Source organism: Tauraco erythrolophus, chromosome 2 (assembly GCF_009769465.1).
Source record: "Tauraco erythrolophus isolate bTauEry1 chromosome 2, bTauEry1.pri, whole genome shotgun sequence".
NCBI classification, from domain to species: domain Eukaryota; kingdom Metazoa; phylum Chordata; class Aves; order Musophagiformes; family Musophagidae; genus Tauraco; species Tauraco erythrolophus.
In genome coordinates, this window is record NC_141466.1 from 98,120,658 (window position 1) to 98,138,677 (window position 18,020).

The 18,020-nt window shown below is 50.0% G+C and overlaps 1 protein-coding gene across 1 annotated transcript; it reads right to left on the bottom strand.

Annotated features, from left to right (window-relative positions):
* Positions 1-263: 263 nt before the first annotated feature.
* AARS2 (alanyl-tRNA synthetase 2, mitochondrial) lies at positions 264-17,830 on the bottom strand. Its single transcript, XM_086631663.1, has 22 exons — positions 17,606-17,830; positions 17,104-17,292; positions 16,293-16,438; positions 15,307-15,501; positions 14,629-14,773; positions 14,038-14,183; positions 13,623-13,731; positions 12,969-13,007; positions 12,122-12,233; positions 11,448-11,575; positions 10,555-10,705; positions 8,789-8,958; positions 7,677-7,790; positions 7,124-7,264; positions 6,337-6,474; positions 5,818-5,927; positions 4,561-4,669; positions 2,925-3,047; positions 2,410-2,520; positions 1,458-1,541; positions 1,208-1,318; positions 264-813 (listed from the first exon to the last, which is right to left on the bottom strand). The coding sequence occupies exons 1-22, from the start codon at positions 17,828-17,830 to the stop codon at positions 649-651; spliced, it is 2,961 nt and encodes a 986-aa protein (XP_086487789.1). The 3' UTR covers positions 264-648.
* Between the last annotated feature and the right edge of the window lie 190 nt (positions 17,831-18,020).

Here is an 18,020-nt window from a genome sequence, read left to right on the forward strand (position 1 = left end):
GCACTACTCATTGCATAGCCTAACAAGCATAGGCTGAAAAAGCTGAGCCCACAGGCAGTGGGGGATGACTTCGCTCCCCATTTCTAAACTACAGTATCTTTTTTAATCAGAGGGGTGTCCTGAGTTCTGCAGTAGGATGAGACTGCTGACAAGAGTGCATGCTGACTTGTGGGGCTGCAGGGATGGAACAAACCCCTTTGCCAGAACAGAGCAGAAAAAAAACCCACAAAACCAACAAAACCAGATGCAGCTGACAAGAAACATCAGAGGAGCAAACACTCTCTACCATTTAATGGCTTTAGGATAACATGCTCTCATGGTGCCACTTGGTGCTGGTCTTGTGGCAAGAATCACACTTGTAGAAGTAGGATCTGCTCCTGCAACTGGTGCCTTCCAAGGCTCAATCCCTGTATGCCCATGCTGAGAACAGGCAGCATTGTTCTGTCAGTGGGATCAGGAGCAGGGTCTCTGCTGATCCCTGATGGCCAGAAGGCAAATGCTCCAATGCAGTATTGCAGCAACATTCAGTGTGGGAGCTGCTAAACCTTTCAGATCAGCAGAGAGTAACATATGCTCTGCATCAAGTGTCCACGAAGCTTGCAGCTGGGCTGCATACAGCTGTCCTGCCACCAAAGCATCACAGTTGTTTCAGAGTTTACTCCGAGCAAACTCCAGTGCAGTGCTCAGGGCTCCCTGCATGTCCTTGGCATTTCCACTACCTTTAGCGACGATGGGAGAGCCTCCTGCCTTGCCTTCCATCTGCGTACAGACAGCCACAGCCCAGTCAGCAGCAGAGAACACAGGGAGGCAATTCTGGGGAAGAGACACACAGAAAAGCAATTTGGACTATGGAGCACTCTGCAGTTTGGAGGAATAAAGGTAACAGCATTCTCTCCTCACCCAGCCTGGGCCCTCAGTAACTTGAGGCAGTTGTGACTGGGAGGACCGCAAAGGCTGAGCTTACATGTTAATGCTGTATCCTGCCCCTGGGCAAACATGGCCTGGAGGATCCAGGGATACCTGTGCCCAGCACAGACTGAAAGCATATCGGGTTCCAGTATGGCCATCTCAGGTCCTACCCCTGTGTGATTAACCACCAACACTTGAGGAGAATCCCAGGAAAAGGTTGAACTGGGACATGCTGAGTAGTGGGTCCAGTCTCCCTTTGCAGGCAGGTTCCCCTTGTGTCTACCAGGGTTCTGCTTACCTTGGACACCTGACAGGCACAGAGCACCTCACCAGAAACCTGAGGGCTGAGCAGCAGGACTGATGTGCCAGGAGACTTGTCACACAACTGGTTCACTACCTTCATTAGGATCTAGGAAAGGCAGGGAGATGAGGGGTCAAGCTACAGCAAAGGAAACTGGCATGAAGCAGAAAACATTCCCAGCAGCTCCCTCTTACTGTTTGCAGCACCTGAGGTACCACTGAGCCAACAAGTCACATGGATTACTCACAGAGAGGGAGTCAGCTGGGACGGTATCGACGATGACAGGCTGGTTGCAATGTTTTGCTAGCAGGCTTTGTGCCTTCTTTTCAGCCTGGAGGAGGAAACACACAGCACTTGAGGGGCTACAGGTGGCACAGGGTAGGCTGGATAGGGATATACATATGCAACACATACATAGGGAATGGAAGTGCTGCTCTGTGAGATAGAGGGGGGGTGTACGTTAGCAGAATTAAGATCAGCAGACTGAAATCTCCACACAAAGACCTGTACAACCCTCTTTCCTCAAAAGCAAGCAGAGATGAATCCCTTTCAAAAGTGGAATAGACAGTGACCCATTTGGTCCCCAGGCTCTCTCCTGGATCTACACATCGCCATGTGAATCAGGCAGACTCCTGTGGCAAGATGCTCCTACTTTAAGAAAAGAATAGTTCTTGCTGAGAACACTAGGCCATGGATAAGAATTTCCAAAGGGTTTTTAATGTAATTATGTAAATTAGCAAGACACAAATGCAGTGGGAAGCCAGAGCAATATCCATATGACTGGAAGAAGGGCTCTGTCCTGCCGCTGTCTTACCACATGACGTTGTAAAGCCCATTTTCAGGGCCACTTCATCATCTTCATGTACCAGTGACGTCTATCCACCTGTTGGTGTTTGACAGAAGTGCCAATATGGAGCTCTCTATCCTCACAAGCAGAGAGACACGGGGATTCTACGGGTGCCGAAAGCCCAGTTGGTCATTCACTGCGTTCTCCGTGACAGCTCTGGTTAATACCAGTGAAATCAACCCAACACAGGGCTTGTGTTGCACCGTGTGTGATCGTACCTGCTTTCTTCTGCTGTCTAATGGGACCCTAGTGACTGAGTGGCTGTAAAGTGTGACAGAGACATCAGGTCCGCTGGGGTATGCCACACAGCGCTATTAGCAGGCCGCAAGAGAGCGTGCTGCTGCCACAGTACCTGCTGCAACTCCAGTTTCTTGATGGCAGTGTTGGCTGTTCGCTGTAGTGCTTTGAGGATGGTCTGTAGTTCTTTTCTTTGCCACTGGGGCATTGCAGTGCTAGCCACCACCTGCAAGACAATTTGCTGTATGAGGACACTAAACTGTACCTAGACATAAAGTGCTAGTTCTCTGGGAGGTCAGGCTGGAGCCAGACCCTCTATACCCCGATGTGATCAGGCCGGTCACTGTAGCTTTCTCTTTTCAGCTGGGCATCTAAAGCCTGGGAACCCTTTTTCACTGCTTCACCCTCCCCATCACTGCCTTCTTTCCCATTCCCTCTAGCAGTAGGTTGTCTGCAACAGAGGCACCTACACACTGGTAGGAATCTTTGTGAACAAAGAGACAACAGCAGGTAGCAACTTGGCCTTGCTACTGACCATGGTAAGATGTGAACCTGGTAGGGAAGAAGTCATGTGCCTCAAACGTATAGAGCCCATGCTGTGATCTTTCTGTACAAGAGTGTAATCCTTACTTTGGTCAACTGGCCCACTTCTTTGGAGAGGTTCTGCGCCTCAGGAATAGAGGTGCTTCTCTGCTTCATTCGTAGGGAGACAGAGTCCACTTCCATAGCCAAGCACTGGCCTACCTCCCGGGCCTGGAGAGGAGGGAGAGAATGCTTCAAATGCAACAAGAGAAAGAATGAGCAGGGATGGAGAAAGCAGGGAAACAGCAGGGTCATAAATGCTGAAGTGCTGCTCCGGATCCAGTGGGAAGACACCTACAGCAGAGGCTATAGTTCTTAAAAGAACAACAGTCCCCAAGAGACTCTGGAATAGAATGTTCCTCTCAAAATTTGCAACCAACACTACATGATCACACCCAGGGGACCAAAGTTGTTGTGCACTTATGTTTCCTCTGTATCTCACACCAAACCAATAGGATTTCAATGAGAAAAACTTGGGAGTCCTGTTTACTTCTCAGTGCTCTTTTTTCATTAGCAAATGCAATCTTGAAACTACTGACTGAAGAAGCAAAAGAAACACTAAAACTAAAGAAACCTCATGAGATGTTCAAGCATATTTCCTGAGTTCAGCTGATCTTGGTGTATTTCTTATTACTTTCCCCAACACCAATGCTACCATTAATAAAAAAAGCTAACACAAGCTTTTTTCACCAGTGACAATCCTTATGGTTTGGTGCATTTCCTCCCTGCCAGATCTTTGTGCCCATGGTGGTCCTGCGAGACTTTAACCAGGAAGAGAGTATGTAAGAAAAGCTGCAGATAATGAGGACTGCTCTGCCTAGCTAGGATACATATCCCGTGTTTCAAGTCACTCCCTCATGCCTGCAGTCTCCCTTGTCTGATTAACACATGCACATGGCTCCTCTGGAGGCTCTCCAGGTCAGCACTTCAAACAAGCATGCAGATGTGCCCTGCAGCTTTTCATTCCTCTGCACGAAGAAAAGCCTTCCTAGGGACACAGATGCACAGGGGACAGCCAGCCAACAAGCAACAGATTTGCAGGGGTGGGCTTTGCCTTTAGTCTTCCCAGTTCCACTGACAGTGAGTCACTCTCCTCTGACTGCAGCCTTAAAGGAAGCAGGCAAGCTTGCGAGGCCCGTCACACTTCCACATATTCAAAGGACAGAGCGATCTCACGGACACAATAGTAGATTGCTTACTTTGTATACAGATCCAGCCAGACCAGAACTACAGTTTAGCAGGAAAAAGACTAAAGAAAAGAAGCAAAAGGGCTGTAAGAATGAGGCCAGAGCCCTGCAACCATAAAGTGCAAATCCAACTGTGATAGGCAGGAGGTGAAATCAAAGCACAAAGGATCACACCTTTAAATATCTAACTGGGGACTGAAATTTATAGTCTAGAGACTTCCTGGTATTTTGTGCCAAGTTCTTATGTTGGAAAAGGGGGTCTGAGGAGCAGAACAAAAGTCAAGTAGACAGGAAACTAGGACGGGGAGAGTGGAGGTGAACAGTGACGTACTGCAGCAGAGCTGGGTCCAGGGGTGAAGGAGGAAGCCAGATCAGGCATTAGCAGGGAGGCTCCAGCCAGAGCAGGGGGAAGCTAATATCCTAAGCAGGAACCTACAAAGTTGGATCCTTCTGGCATTGCCTTGACATGGCAGAAATCTCAGTTCCCCTTTTCTTACCTGCTTGGCTTGTCCCCCTGTCACTGCAATGACACGGCTAATCCCTTTAACAAGCTGACGCTCACTGATGATGGCCAGATCTTCTATAGCTCCTGTTTGTAGAAGGTGCCTGTAAAGTCAGCAGAGAACAGGAAAGAAAACAAGCTGCTCTCTGGGAACAAAAATCAGGAAGCCTGCTTTCCTTTTAAACGAGTCTCAAGTCCAGCAGCCCCTCCCCAATCCCAATAGCTTCAATCCTTTCCCATCCCTAAAATCCTGATGGCATCCTGTCAGGCAACAGACAGCAGAGTTGAGGCTGCTCCAGAGGAACCTCTGTGTTACTGGTCCAGCAGGCTGCTGTCATAACAGCCAAGTTCTGCCTTGCTTTCCTCTCCTTTCCTTCAGCAGTGGGATGCATTGGGAGTTTTGTCTTCTACTCAGCTGCTACTGAATCTTTTAGAAATTAATTTTTTCCTCCAGCTCCACCACTCTCTCGTCAAGCCAGCTCACAGACTGTCCACCAGACTCCAGCCACAAGGTAGCTTTGCTGGGCACAGGGCACTGACAACCTCCCTCTCCTTCCTGGCTATTCAACACTGGATATGAAAACAAGTACAGTGTCTCAGGTTCTGTTACCACAAGTACTCATTTCAGACAGCTCCACAAGAATTGACCATCTCCACTCCCATGCAGTTTCTTGTCCCACTACTCCCACAAGAATGACCTCGTGACTAGAAACTTGCTCATTTTCAGCTGTATCTGCTCAAAGGCCAATTTGTTCCTGTTTTTTTTTTTTTTTGTTCTTTTGTGTGTGTGTCAGCATTGTCCTAAGATTGATTAACTCTTCTTCTACTCTCATTACTACTGAAAGCAGAAGACAGTGAAAATAACTAATTAAAATAACCACAGTGGTCTCAAGATCTCACAACCATCTCAGAGCCCCCTGCTGAGTCCCCAGCTCTCCTGCAAACCCAAAGCCAAAGCACTGTAACTCTGGTGTGTCAGGCAACACACTGCTTTCCCACATTCTGCTGGTGCCTTGTGGCTTCCAGGTTGGTTTCAGACTATGAAGCACAGAAAAATGCTTTGCATTTCACTGAAGTTTTCTCACTCAGTGACTTTCAAAGCTTCATACCTTGCCCATACCATCCTTACAAGATCTTTCTGATGAGGAAACTTAGTTGCACAGGGACAGCGAGTGGAGCTTGCAAGAATGTCTCTACCTCAGCCACCAGTGCCCACAAACACACCTTCTAACTGCAAATAAAAGTCACTTACGTCCCACAGCACAGCTCCACAGAGGTCTGCATTGCAGCCTCAGAGTCGCGGGCCAGAACACTCTCCACAGGGACCCCCAGGGACACTATCCTCACTGGATCTGGATACCCCTGACAGAGGAGACAGGGATCAGCAGCTAAAACACAGTCCTTCAGGGGCACTTACAGACTAACTACACGGCTTCAGGCGTCTGCCTCATTTTTCCCCTGTTCTAGAATAGCCCCAGTGACAGAGGCAGCACTGCTTCTCTCCCACAACCAGCCACCATGGGGAGAAAGAAACAATTGTGTGACACTACAAGCTTTTGGTCCAAATAAATGCGCAGAAAGCTTACGCATCACCAGCCTCTACATTTTACGACACAGTGATCCTGAGATCTCATCTCTGTCCTACTGTCCTTCCTGAGTTTTGAGAGGCAAGTCTCTTGCAGAAACCTGTTGTGTCAACATCCCTTGTGACTCAGACAATTCCTGCTGAAGGAGAATGCTCACGAATATGTGTGTTGCCGTCCTGTCATACCTCATCCACTGCACGGAGTCCCTGAACTCTTCTTGCCAGTGTGAGGGGAACCTCAGCCATATGTACAACCTCATTTTGTTTGATCACATCCTGGACCACTTGCTCCACTTGCTGCAGCTGCTCCACAGTCACAGGGCCCTGCAGAAGTAAACCAGTCACCTTCAGGAGAAGCCTCCTGAGAGGTAGAGAATAAAGGAGGGAGAACTGGGGCAGAGCCCCCAGGCAACTCAGCTTGGACACACCACTCTTCCCCCTGTGACTCATCTTCCCTACTTGTAAAAGGGAACTGTGAGCAGCACGACCCTCCAACCCACTCCTCCCATGAGGGATAAGGATTTTCGATCCAAGAGCATCAACCACACTCTTCAGGAGAGATATTGTAATGAGTGACAGGTTACCAGGGCCAGTGCTCAGCCTGACCCAACAGCTTTTAGTTTCCAACTCCTCTCACCTGGATAACCAGCACAGATGTCAGACATGTGCCACAGCCAAGCTGGTGAATCTCTCAAAGACTGCTTTACACTACTCAGGTCAGTCCCATGACCACTGGCCTTGCTAAATCCTTTCCCTTCTGAACCCCACTGATCCCCTCAGCAAGCCCTCCTCAGAGTCAGGTCAATGCAAAGCAGAGCCAGCCACCTTCAGAGGGCCAAGTTTTATTGCTCAGATAAAACGTGACCTGTCTCTACAGGAGTGATTATAGTGAGAGGAGAAAAAACCCCAGAGAGAAGGCCAGTACTGGGATGTTGATACTGCTGAGAACAAGAAAACAGAAGTCCAGAGTCACCTTGGTATTAAAGTCAAAGCGCAGCCGCTCTGCTGTCACATGGGACCCTCGTTGCTCTGTGTTGTCACCCAGGACGCGGCGCACCGCGAAGTTCAGCAGGTGAGTAGCAGTATGGTTCGTCATGCAGGCCAGTCGCTGGGCCTGAAAGCACAGACAAGCTGGCAGGGAGTGCTGGTTCTCCACAGGTTGGGGGAGCAGGGGATGGCAGGAAGAGAAAAGGGAAAGGCTGTATGTGAGGGGATGGGAGAAGATGGGGGGGGAAAGCAATGGGTAGTATAGCTGTCATCAATTTATGTCACAGGGCAGATCGAACTTCTTTTCCCATGGGATCATCTCTGTAAAACAGCAAAGCGTAGGCTGGATACCTCTGGACAGACCAATGTCTCACAGAAGAGTACAGAGCTACTTGTGAGGTCTCCTTCCCACTGGACATCACAATGAAGAGCAGTCTTAGAAATATAAGAGATAAGGCTCTCCTGTGCCCAGATTACTCAGGACATCGCAAGACTCTCAAAGCAAGGCTAGGAAAAGGTTAAGAGCAGTGAGTTATCACCTCATTCACAAAGAGCTGCACTTGGTCCCCAGCATGCAGGGTTTCCACAGCAGTGACCTCATGGATCACGTAACCACCACAGAGACGAACTGACTCTACAGGGAAGAGTATATCCTGAGCAAAGAGATAGAAAGATGAGTTAGGACACAGAGAACATCCAAAGACCTATGCTAAGCGCCTGCTTGAATTGACTGGGAAACACAACCCGCATTGATCTCTAAAAGACAGGGATGGAGTGGGAAAAGCAGGGACAAGCTTATTGCCAATGTAACCAGAGTACCTCAGACCTCTGCACCCAGCCACTTGCTGCACAATGTGTTGAGGCTGTCAGCTTGCGGTGGAGGGGGAGCAACACCACCTGCAGTGATGAATTTTCCTAACAAGGATGTTTGTCCATGAGAAAATGGACAGCAGCTGCCAAGGAACTCGTCTCAGGCATCCAAGGTGCCATTTCTGTCTCGCTGGGCTGGCAAGAGAAACTTGATCCCTCCTTCAGCTTGGGGAGAAGTGCTGAGCAAGGCACTATCACATTCTGCAAGGTTAAAAAGGCAGCATCAATGGTCAAGGGTGATTCTCAAGAGCTGCAATGTGGGAGAAAAAGCTGCACTCCATGTAACTTCCTAGGAGAGTGTCAAAGCTCTCTCTCTGGCAAGGTTGAAGGAATATGCTGCAGAGGTGAAAGTCTTCCCTGATGCTTTCGGGAGGGATAAGAGTTTTTGCACCAGGTCTCAGGTTAGGCATTGCTCACAGTCATCCAGAACTAGCCAGAGACAAGTTACTCAGCTAATGGTCTCTCTGATCATTGATTACCTTCTTTCTGCATTGCGACCTCAGCTGGCAAGAGTGAAGCACACTGAAGGGAGACCCAAGAAGACTTCCTAGTCTTCCCCAGCAAGAAGAAATTGCAAAGGGCTGAGACAACCAGAGCAGCAAGTATACTTCTGTGAAGTTACTGCTGCTTCTCCCTCACCCCACCAACCCTGATGCAAAGCCAAGGGAACTGTCAGGAGTCAGCTTGCAAATTAACACAGTAAAAAAGTCCATTACTCGGGGAAGTCTGCCTGGCTTCAGTGTCCATAGTGGCCTTGGGTTCAGGCAGGTAAGGGTCTTACCTGCTGTCCTAAATGTATCATGTAGCCTTGGTCAGAGGCTTGCCCACCCTGTTCCGCATAGAAGTTAGTCCTGTCCAAGATGACACCACAGCGTTGCCCCGCACCAACCTCCTTCTGGAGAGACTGATTTCTGTACAGCATCAGGACAGTGGCCTGGCATGGGCTGAACTCTGTTGGGAAAGAAGATGGCAGCAATTAGTGCATACACCCTGTCAGATTGCAACAGGAAAGGAGGGGTGTCCTGGTTTTGACTGGGACAGAGTTAGTTTTTATTTTTAGCAGCTAGAAGAGCTCTGTGTTTCGGATTTAGTCTGGGATTTGTTCTCAGAAGAATGGTGACAGCGCACTGATGTTTGTAGTTGGTACTGAGACATCAAGGACCTTTCAGCTTGCCGTGTTTTGCCAGTGAGCAGGAGCATGAGCCTGATAGAACAACACGTGACACTGACACATCCGCACCTTGCTACACTGCATGCTTGGCCAACCTGCCTGCCCTTTAGGGCCAAAACCGTTTAACATCTTCATTAATGACTATCCATGACAAGATGAGATGTACTCATATCCTGCTTATGTATGGCAACAAATTGGTGGCGACTGGTTGACACACTGATGAGCAGGGCTGCTTTTCAGAGGCACTTCAGCAGGCTACAGAAATGGACTGACAGAAGCCTTGGGGTCCTCAGGAGCAAACTGAACATGGGTCAGCAGGATGCCCTTGCAGCAAGGAAGACTTACTGCCTGCTGGACTGTATGAACACAAACACAGCCAGCAGGTCAAGGAAAGTAGTTATTCACTCCTATTTAGCATCTGTGAGACTACATCTAGAGTACAGGAAATTCAGGTTGTACCTAAGGAAAAAAAAAAACTTTTCACACTAAGAGTGATAAACAACTGGGACAGGTCGCAGAGAGGCTGTGGGATCTCTGTCCTTGAAGATACTGGAAAATTAAATAGACAAAGCTCTGAGCAACCTGATCCAACTGTGAAGCTGACGTTCCTTTGATCGGTAGATTGGACACCCAGAGATCCTCTCCAATCTCAATTATTTCATGATTCAGTCACTGAGGAGGTGGGACAGTGCTAGCTTGGAGATTTCAGCCAATGCTACTGCTGAGCTTTTTTCCTTCATTATGCTCTGGCTGTTGTATACTTAGCTTGAATTGCCTCATTTTCTGCTTAACGTGCCTTGCCACCAGCACACTGGGTAAGAGGGAGCTGGCTGTACACAGCTATCTCTAATTGTCTGTGACAGCCATACCACCTCTTACTCTGTGTGGTTTAGCTTTATGCTTTCCCTAGAGCATCAGCAATCCCAGTTACCCTAAATGATAAAAAGCCTGCACTGGCATCTACTGGTCTGCCAGAGAAACAGCAGGTGCACTGTTTTAGACAATCACCTAAACCCTTTGCATAATTTTTCTTCTTTCTCCCTAGCACTCACACTCAGAAGCCTAGTTGCTGGGGAAAAAGTTTCTAGCAGAAATCAATAGTCCTTGCTTCAACACTGCACAGTAATACCAACCCAGAGCTCACAGCCTTGCCACCAGCCCAGAGCCTCACTGAGGACACACTAACAGCAGTAAGAAAAGCACCTACTTTGAGATGAAGTACAGGGGCAGAGAAAAGATGCAGCAGCAAGTTGGAGAGGTTTGAACCACAAAGTACATGTTCTGCATGCATGAGGTTAGGCAGTAAAAGCAGTCTTGTGAGGGATTCCAGTGCCCACAGGCAGAGCTTGCCCTACAGATGGGATGTGGTCACTTACCGTACTGCCCGTGCTGCCCAAGTGTGTAGGCGTACTTTGGAGAGTCATCAGTAGCGGGCACGTTGTTGCTCTGCAGCTGAGCGAGCGAGTGAACATCAAGGCACATGTTTGTGTCCTCCAGCTGTCCTGCCTGCGGGCCACCAGCCTTCCGCTATGGCACAGCAAAGGCACAGTTAGATAACAGATACCTGGGGGTACTCAAACCAATAACTGGAGCTACAAAGCCAGGAATAACTTCTTCCACCTTCCTGGAAAAGGCTTGTTTAGATCCAGGTTGATGGAGGCTACTGCTAAACCAACACCGTTCCTTCAAACCCTGCAAGTACTCAGTATCACCCTGTGCTAGCCTTGAGGCTGGCCATAAGCAACAGCTAACACAACCCTCCCAGCAGAGTTTCCTGTGTAGCCATGAAACTTCCAGGTCATTAAAGCTCAGAGGAGCAAGGCTTTGAACCGATTACTGCATGGGGGGCCAGTGCAAGTCCTCCAGTACTACAGAGACCAAGGAGATTTTGTAAAGTCTTCATAAATCACTTGCTGTTTGGGCTATCTAAGCTGGCTCTGCTTTACGTGAGGAGTTGGACTATGTGACTGACAGAGGACACTTCTAACCCATGTAATTCTATGATAACCTTCACTCCAGCAACAATCAGCATCATAAAATGCTTCTACTGATCTGAAGAGAATTACCAGCCAATACTTCAGTCCCGCACGCACGAGTAAAGGCACTATGACCCCTCTGCTATTTCAGATCCACTTCTCCTTCAGGGAAAAGGCACGTGGCCCTGTGGTGCCTCTGAAGAGCCTCAGCAGCGAAAGGAATTCTGCCTCCATACTTCACAGAAGAGAGGGAAGGCTATGAATTATTTCGACAAGGTGAAGCTCCTTCATACCTTTGCACCTTCCAGAGCAAGTTTGTTAAAAGCAGCTGAATCCAAACTGATTCCCTTTTCTTCAAGCATCAAGTCAATCAGATCCAGAGGGAAACCCAAATTCTCATAAAGAGACCAGGCTACTTCAGCTGTAGGACAAAAAGAAGGACATGAACTCTGTGCGAGGACAGAAAGCAAAGACATCTCAAGATTTCCTTGCATGGAACCAATCTAGTGCGTGCCTTGGTAACTGGATTCACCTATCTTGTGTGCAACTGCACTAGTAATGAGGAATGGAAGAGAAGCCATGCATTTCTTCTTGGGACTGAGTATTATTGATGACCCACAGCCCCACCCCTGCTAAAATTCAGTGCAGCCCATCTACATAGGCGGCTGCGCTGGTTGGGTCCTGAGCTCCCTCTTTCATCTGTGTCTTGTAAGGACCTAGTTAATCAGTCAACAAAGCAGCACGGGAATATTTCTAATTTTCCTGGTGCCTAGTTTGTTGTGAGAACAAAGTATTCCAAAACAATTGCAATCTGGAGAAAGGAGCAACATCTGCTCCTCTGCCCGGGGCTAGAAGGTCATTGAAAACATGTGGAGGAGGCAGACACACACCAGTTTTGACTGCAATGCTTGTGAGGACATGGATCAAACCATCTTTAAGTGCAGCTTGTCAGAGGAGGGAGACTCACCTGGGAAACTCGTGGAGGGCTCCATCTGCTGCACTGTCCGCTCGATGATGCGCGTCCCACGCTCGAGGGAGGACAGAAAAGCGGCCTCATTCTCATTGATGATATCCATGATCTGCCCAAGGATCAGACGAAGGGTTAGCCACAACACCTCAGGGAGTTTTCCAGCTCAGCTCAGCCCTAAGCAAAATAAGCAAGTGTCTAAAAGGGGTACTGTGGGTACTGTGTCTGCTTAAACTAGCCTTTTTGTTGTGTAATTTTGCATCACAATATGGCTCCGATGCATTACTAAACAGTGCCAACGTCATTGTGCCTCCCATCACCATTCCTGTCAAGGAAATATTGACCATCCACCTGGGGAAGTCTGGAGGCTGACAAATGCTCCCTGTCAGACATTCCTGTCTGTGACCCAATTAAAATTGCATGGCTGGAACAGTCAGAGAAATTGCTCATCACAGTTACTGTCAGCAGAAGCAAGCTGGGACTAGCGTTAAATCACCAATCCACTTTGGACAGAGGTTACACAGGCTAGGACAGGCTGTACATGCATTCAACAAAAGAGCTACCTGAGCTTTTTTTAGAGAAACAGATACCTTATACCAGGACAAGCAGTCTCTGGTAAGGATCTAGCAGAGCTCCCACAGGAAATCTGCCACAGCTACTTCTTGTGACCAGGATACAAACATGTTCCCAGCACATCTCAGCCCACCCATCAGAATATGGTTACAGAGGAGGCTACACAAACTCCTCCAGCTAAGCTCCAAGGAAGAGCTGACCTCTGCCCCTGAGAGCAGTGCCTCACAAAGGTAATGACACAGGGTTTCTCTCCAGCGGATTCCACATTGCTCACCTGGTCTGCATTCTTTGTCAGCTCTGGATAGGCATCTCCCTGTGGAGGGAGACTCAGTTAGCAATAACATCCTCAGCATCTTCCTCAGGGGATCGCACAGCATGCCACATGCATTACAGAGGTTTCTCAGGCAGGTGAGTGTGAAGGGAGCCTCAGCACACAGCTCCAGGGACAGCAGCATAGGGGAAGAATCACACAGGAACTTACAGCTGCCATCTCCTGGCTATCTCCCTGTGACCCACCTCTGCTAGCCTGTGCACAGCATCTCTTGACAAACACATCCATTCACAACAGGAAGAAAGCATTGTCTTTTAGGGCGCCATTAGTATTCACAGGAACCAATTTCAGATGGCTTTAACCAGATATGACAGCTTGGAAGCCACTGCCCTCAGGAAACCATGACGTGTACTTGCAGATACTTACACACTTATGCTGACTGTACTGCTGACCACACTAGGCCCCCTCCCTCCCATCACAAATGATCAGGAGACAAGAGATTTTTACTGCTGTGATGCATAGCACCAGATACACTCTCCTGGACCTCCTTCACATCCAGGATTGTTTCCTGACAGTGTACAGAAAAGGGACATGGGGCTAAATAGGACATGCATGATATTCTCTTTTTCCCCCTCCAAGGCAGCAGTTTTTACTCACCAGCACTTCCACTACCGTAGGCACCAGGGAGGCCAGGAGTCCAGGTGGAGCATGAAGGACTTCAGAACAAAAGCGGACAGCCCTGCGCAGGATTCGACGCAGCACTAGTCTGAAAACAGGGCAGGATACGCAAGGCAGCCTTGTGAGCATCCCTGCCCAGCTCTCACATGCAGCAACCCCCACTGCCAGCTCCTCTGGCCTGATCTGTCGACACAGGCCAGCTGCTCCCCATGCTTTACACTCATCTGAGGATGAGCCTGCAGACTGGAACACCTTTCCAGGCTCTCCTCTTCCTGCCCCTCCAAAGCTCACACACTCCCTATCTTGGGCCCACACCAGCACCTTTCCCTTGGCTGCCCATGTTCCTTTCTAGACCTAACTTCGTCCACCCCATGCCATTTCCTTATGTCCTTACTCTGCTCCAGAGAGGCCTGGGTAGACGCCATCAGTGATGCAGACGCACAAGGTGCGCACGTGATCTGCCACCACACGGTAGGCCATATTCACACGTCCAACATCAGCATCCCCGACCAGACCTTGGTACCTGGGCCCCCCGCAGCCCTACAAGGGAAAGTAAGGAGATCAGCAGAAACTAATGGCTGCAGAAGGAAAAGCTTCAACCCAAGAGGCAGCCAGCTGCACTTGACATCAGGCTTCGCAACTATCTCTGAACCTCGCGCATCTAAGATGTACTCATTAAATCCTTCCAGGGCATCCTTCCAAGACTTCCGTACCTAAGACAGGTCAGCCAACACAAAGACACTGAGGAATTTAAGAAACTTCAGAGGAAGAATGGATCAGCAGTGCCGATATCCCAGTGTGATTTTCAACCTGGACTCCTCCCCAGTTTCCCTAGAATGCTGCTCTGGATCTGGCTGGATATACCTCCTGTCTCAAAATACCACATAGTTCCATGTGTAGAGAAGGCTGAACTATGGTACCAGGCAAGCAATCTGCATTCAAGGAACTTTTGCTTAGCTGTGATTCCGAGCAGAAGCACCGTCACCTTGTGAATGGCATCCAAGATGGGAGTGAAGAGATCTGTGTCGTAGTTGGAGCGTTTGTTCTGCAGAACTGTCACCAGCCTTTCCAGGCCCATTCCTGTATCCACGTGGTGCTGTGGCAATGGAAGAAGGTTCCCCTCCACCTCTCTGTCAGCCAGCCAGGAAAAATAAAAGGCAAAAGAGAAGCAAGGGTCAGTTCAGGGGCAAAGAAAAGGAGCAGCTGAGTCAAAAAGAATGGGGGAGTGATAGGCGGCGGAAACAGCAGGTGACCCAACAAAAGGAAGCTCAGGGACAAGACTAACAGCAGCCTGCCTTGGCACTGTCAAGTAGCCAGGATCTGACCATTAGATGGTCAGGATAGACTGTAACACAAGGAAAAAGGACTTCCCTGCCCAAGGTCCAATTCCTTTCCTCCTTCTGCAGGTTTCTCCGGGCTGCTGCGACCTAAAAAGACCTCTAAGATGCAGCAGTGAGGGAGAATAGGCAGCAGAGGGTGAAGAAGGACAGGACAAATAAAGCAAAGGGGACCAAGAACCACACTGGACACATCTCCACAGCTTCCCTCTTGCTACTGTACTGCCACCTCCTGGAAACCAGTGAGATGCCCGAGAACATGCACGTACAATTTTGGAGTCAGACAAGGGCGAAAAGCTCTGGAGTTCATATCAGATGCCCGGTACCTGCTATACTGCATGAAGACCAGGTTCCAGATCTCCACTACATCAGGGCTGCCCTGGTTCACCAGTGCTGCAGCATTTCTGCCACCACCCACGTGGTCATAGTGGATCTCTGTGCAGGGACCGCAGGGACCCGTGTCCCCCATCTCCCAGAAGTTGTCCTTCAATGGAAAAGGAAGCACATGACTGGCAGGTACCCTGGAAAGGCAAACAGAGGTGGCAGCGCTGCAGGCATGCACACACAGCACATAGTAGCCTAGGTCACAGAGAAAGCTAGAAAGGAGGAATCCCTTCTGACTACTACAAACTCATTAACCAAACACATTAGGATTCCTTTGCTTCTGTTCCCACAGAGTCACTCTCCTCAGCAAGAACAAGCTGGACCAAACCAGACAGGATCCTACTCACTGTCTAGAACAGCTGGCAAACTCAGTCTGGCTCTCTGTCTGCTGACAGAGACAGGCTTTCCACTGGATCTGTGAAGCCACCTTCCTCCTTGGAAGGAATTCCAGCAGAGCTAAGACTTGATCACAATAGACAACGCTGAATGCCTACAGTGGCACAGAACCAGTTGCCTTGGGTCCAAAGCCCACATACAGCCTGTAACAAGCTCCCAAAACACAGCAGTGCTCCCTGCAATAGCTTCATCCTCACACTGAAGTAGCCATTGCTGGCCTTTAGAGAACACACTCTCTGCAGCCCAAGATGGAGAGGAAGCAAAGGATCAGAGATTCTTCACATACTTCATCCAAGCCAGCCAGTCTTAGGCATACAGCCCTCCAGACTCATAACATTTGAGAAACAGATCAAGTGCCCCAGAATGCTCAGAACCCAGGTGACTTTTATCAGCGCAAAGAAACCAGAAACAAAATGAGTTTAAAATCCAACTTTTGGCCCCTACATCTGATTCCTGTTAACTAAAGAGCAAATGGGAGACTATTGAGACTGAAAAGTCAGCACCAGCAGAAACTCTTCTCTAACATGCTTACCCCAGGCGGAGCCATATGTCCCGGCACTCCTCATCTGCGCTCAGCCCCAGTGAGGAGTCTCCGTCAAAATAGGTAACATAGAGACGATCTCTGGGGATCTCGTAGACCTCTGTCAAGAGCTCCCAGGCCATGCTACATGCCTCCTCCTGAGCGGACAGGGAATATAAACAAAACACAATAATCCAGGATGCACAACGATGCAGAAAGGCTCTTCAGCACAGGAGTCAAACACCAAAGAAGTCCATTTCCAATTTTAAGGTGTATTGCAAAGAGCAGGATGAGGGCCAGGTGAGTGAGACAGCTCACTGCTGCCTGTGAAAAACTGACATTCCTAAATTGCTGGGAGACCTTCGAGATCACAGCATGGTCTACACCCATGTGCTTACCAGCAAAGCGACATGGATTATTTTCTTTCCAAGAAAAAAAATACATTCGCTAGCAAAAAAAATAGCATCCTTTATCTGTCTTCCCTTTTCAAACTTTCTAGCAATAATCATCAAAAGAACTGGAAGCCTCTTTTCACCATGTTAAACGGTCAACACTGGCATTCACAGAGAGAACTCTGATTTGTACGTGTTGTTCACAGCTTTGAAAGGCTGAGTGCTTTGAGAGTCTGCAGGGCACATTTTGTGATTCAGCACACCAGCTGACTACTTCTGCTCCAGGCCACAGAGGTCCCAAGAAGCAGCTCCCAACAAGTAATCTGGAGCTCACCAAAACGCTTTCTGCAGACAGTCCCATGACACTACGGCACAGCTCTGAAAGAAAGCCTGTGTTTTCCCCTGGAGACGGCTCGCTCTTATCACCTCACCTTAAAGTAATCCCCAAAGGACCAGTTCCCCAGCATCTCGAAGAACGTGTGATGGTAAGTATCTCGACCCACATCCTCCAAGTCGTTGTGCTTCCCTCCCGCACGCACGCACTTCTGGCTGTTCACCACCCGCCGGTGCTGGGCCAGCTCGCTCCGGGGGTGCACCGTGCCCAAGAAAATGGGTTTGAACTAGAAATCAGGGCAGAGAGACGTGCGCTATGGCTAGATGCCACCCAGCGCTGGAGGCTGCGCTTGGGGCTCCTGAAACACAGCCGCGGCGCGGCGAGAGGCGAGCGGGAGGGCAGCGGCGCGGCAAGCCCCGGGGGAGCCCATCGCGCCGCAGGAGAGCTCCGGGAGAGGGGTCACCCCGAGGCAGGCCGCGCTCCTCCTCAGGCTCGGAGGCCCCAGGGAAGCCGGCACAGGGGACTGGCGGGGACGGGCTGTAGGCGGGGGAAAGCCAGAGCCCCGGGCCGGACACGGACCGTGGAGGCGGGGGCAGCACCTGGTTCATGCCCGCGTTGACGAAGAGGAGGCGTGGGTCGCCACGGGGCCGCACCGGGGCCGAGGGCAGGCGGTGGTGGCCGTGGCGCTCCTGGAAGAAGCGGAGGAAGGCGGCGCGGATCTGCCCCGCCGGCGGGCAGCCGGCACCCCCGCGGCGGGGGCTGCAGCACCAGCGCCAGGGCACCGCCAGCAGCAGTCGCCACCGCAGCCGGCCGGCCGCCGCCATGCTGGCCGAGGCCGGAAGGCGGCGCGGTGGCTTCCGGAAGAGGCGGGGAGAAGGACAGCAGTCGGAGGGGCCGACGGGATAGCAGTGGACCACTACATGGCAGGGTTGCTGAAGGGGCTACCGCGATCGCCTTCGCCCGCTCCTGCAGCGCATGCGTAGCATCTTCTCCGCTCCGGTTTCGATTAACTGG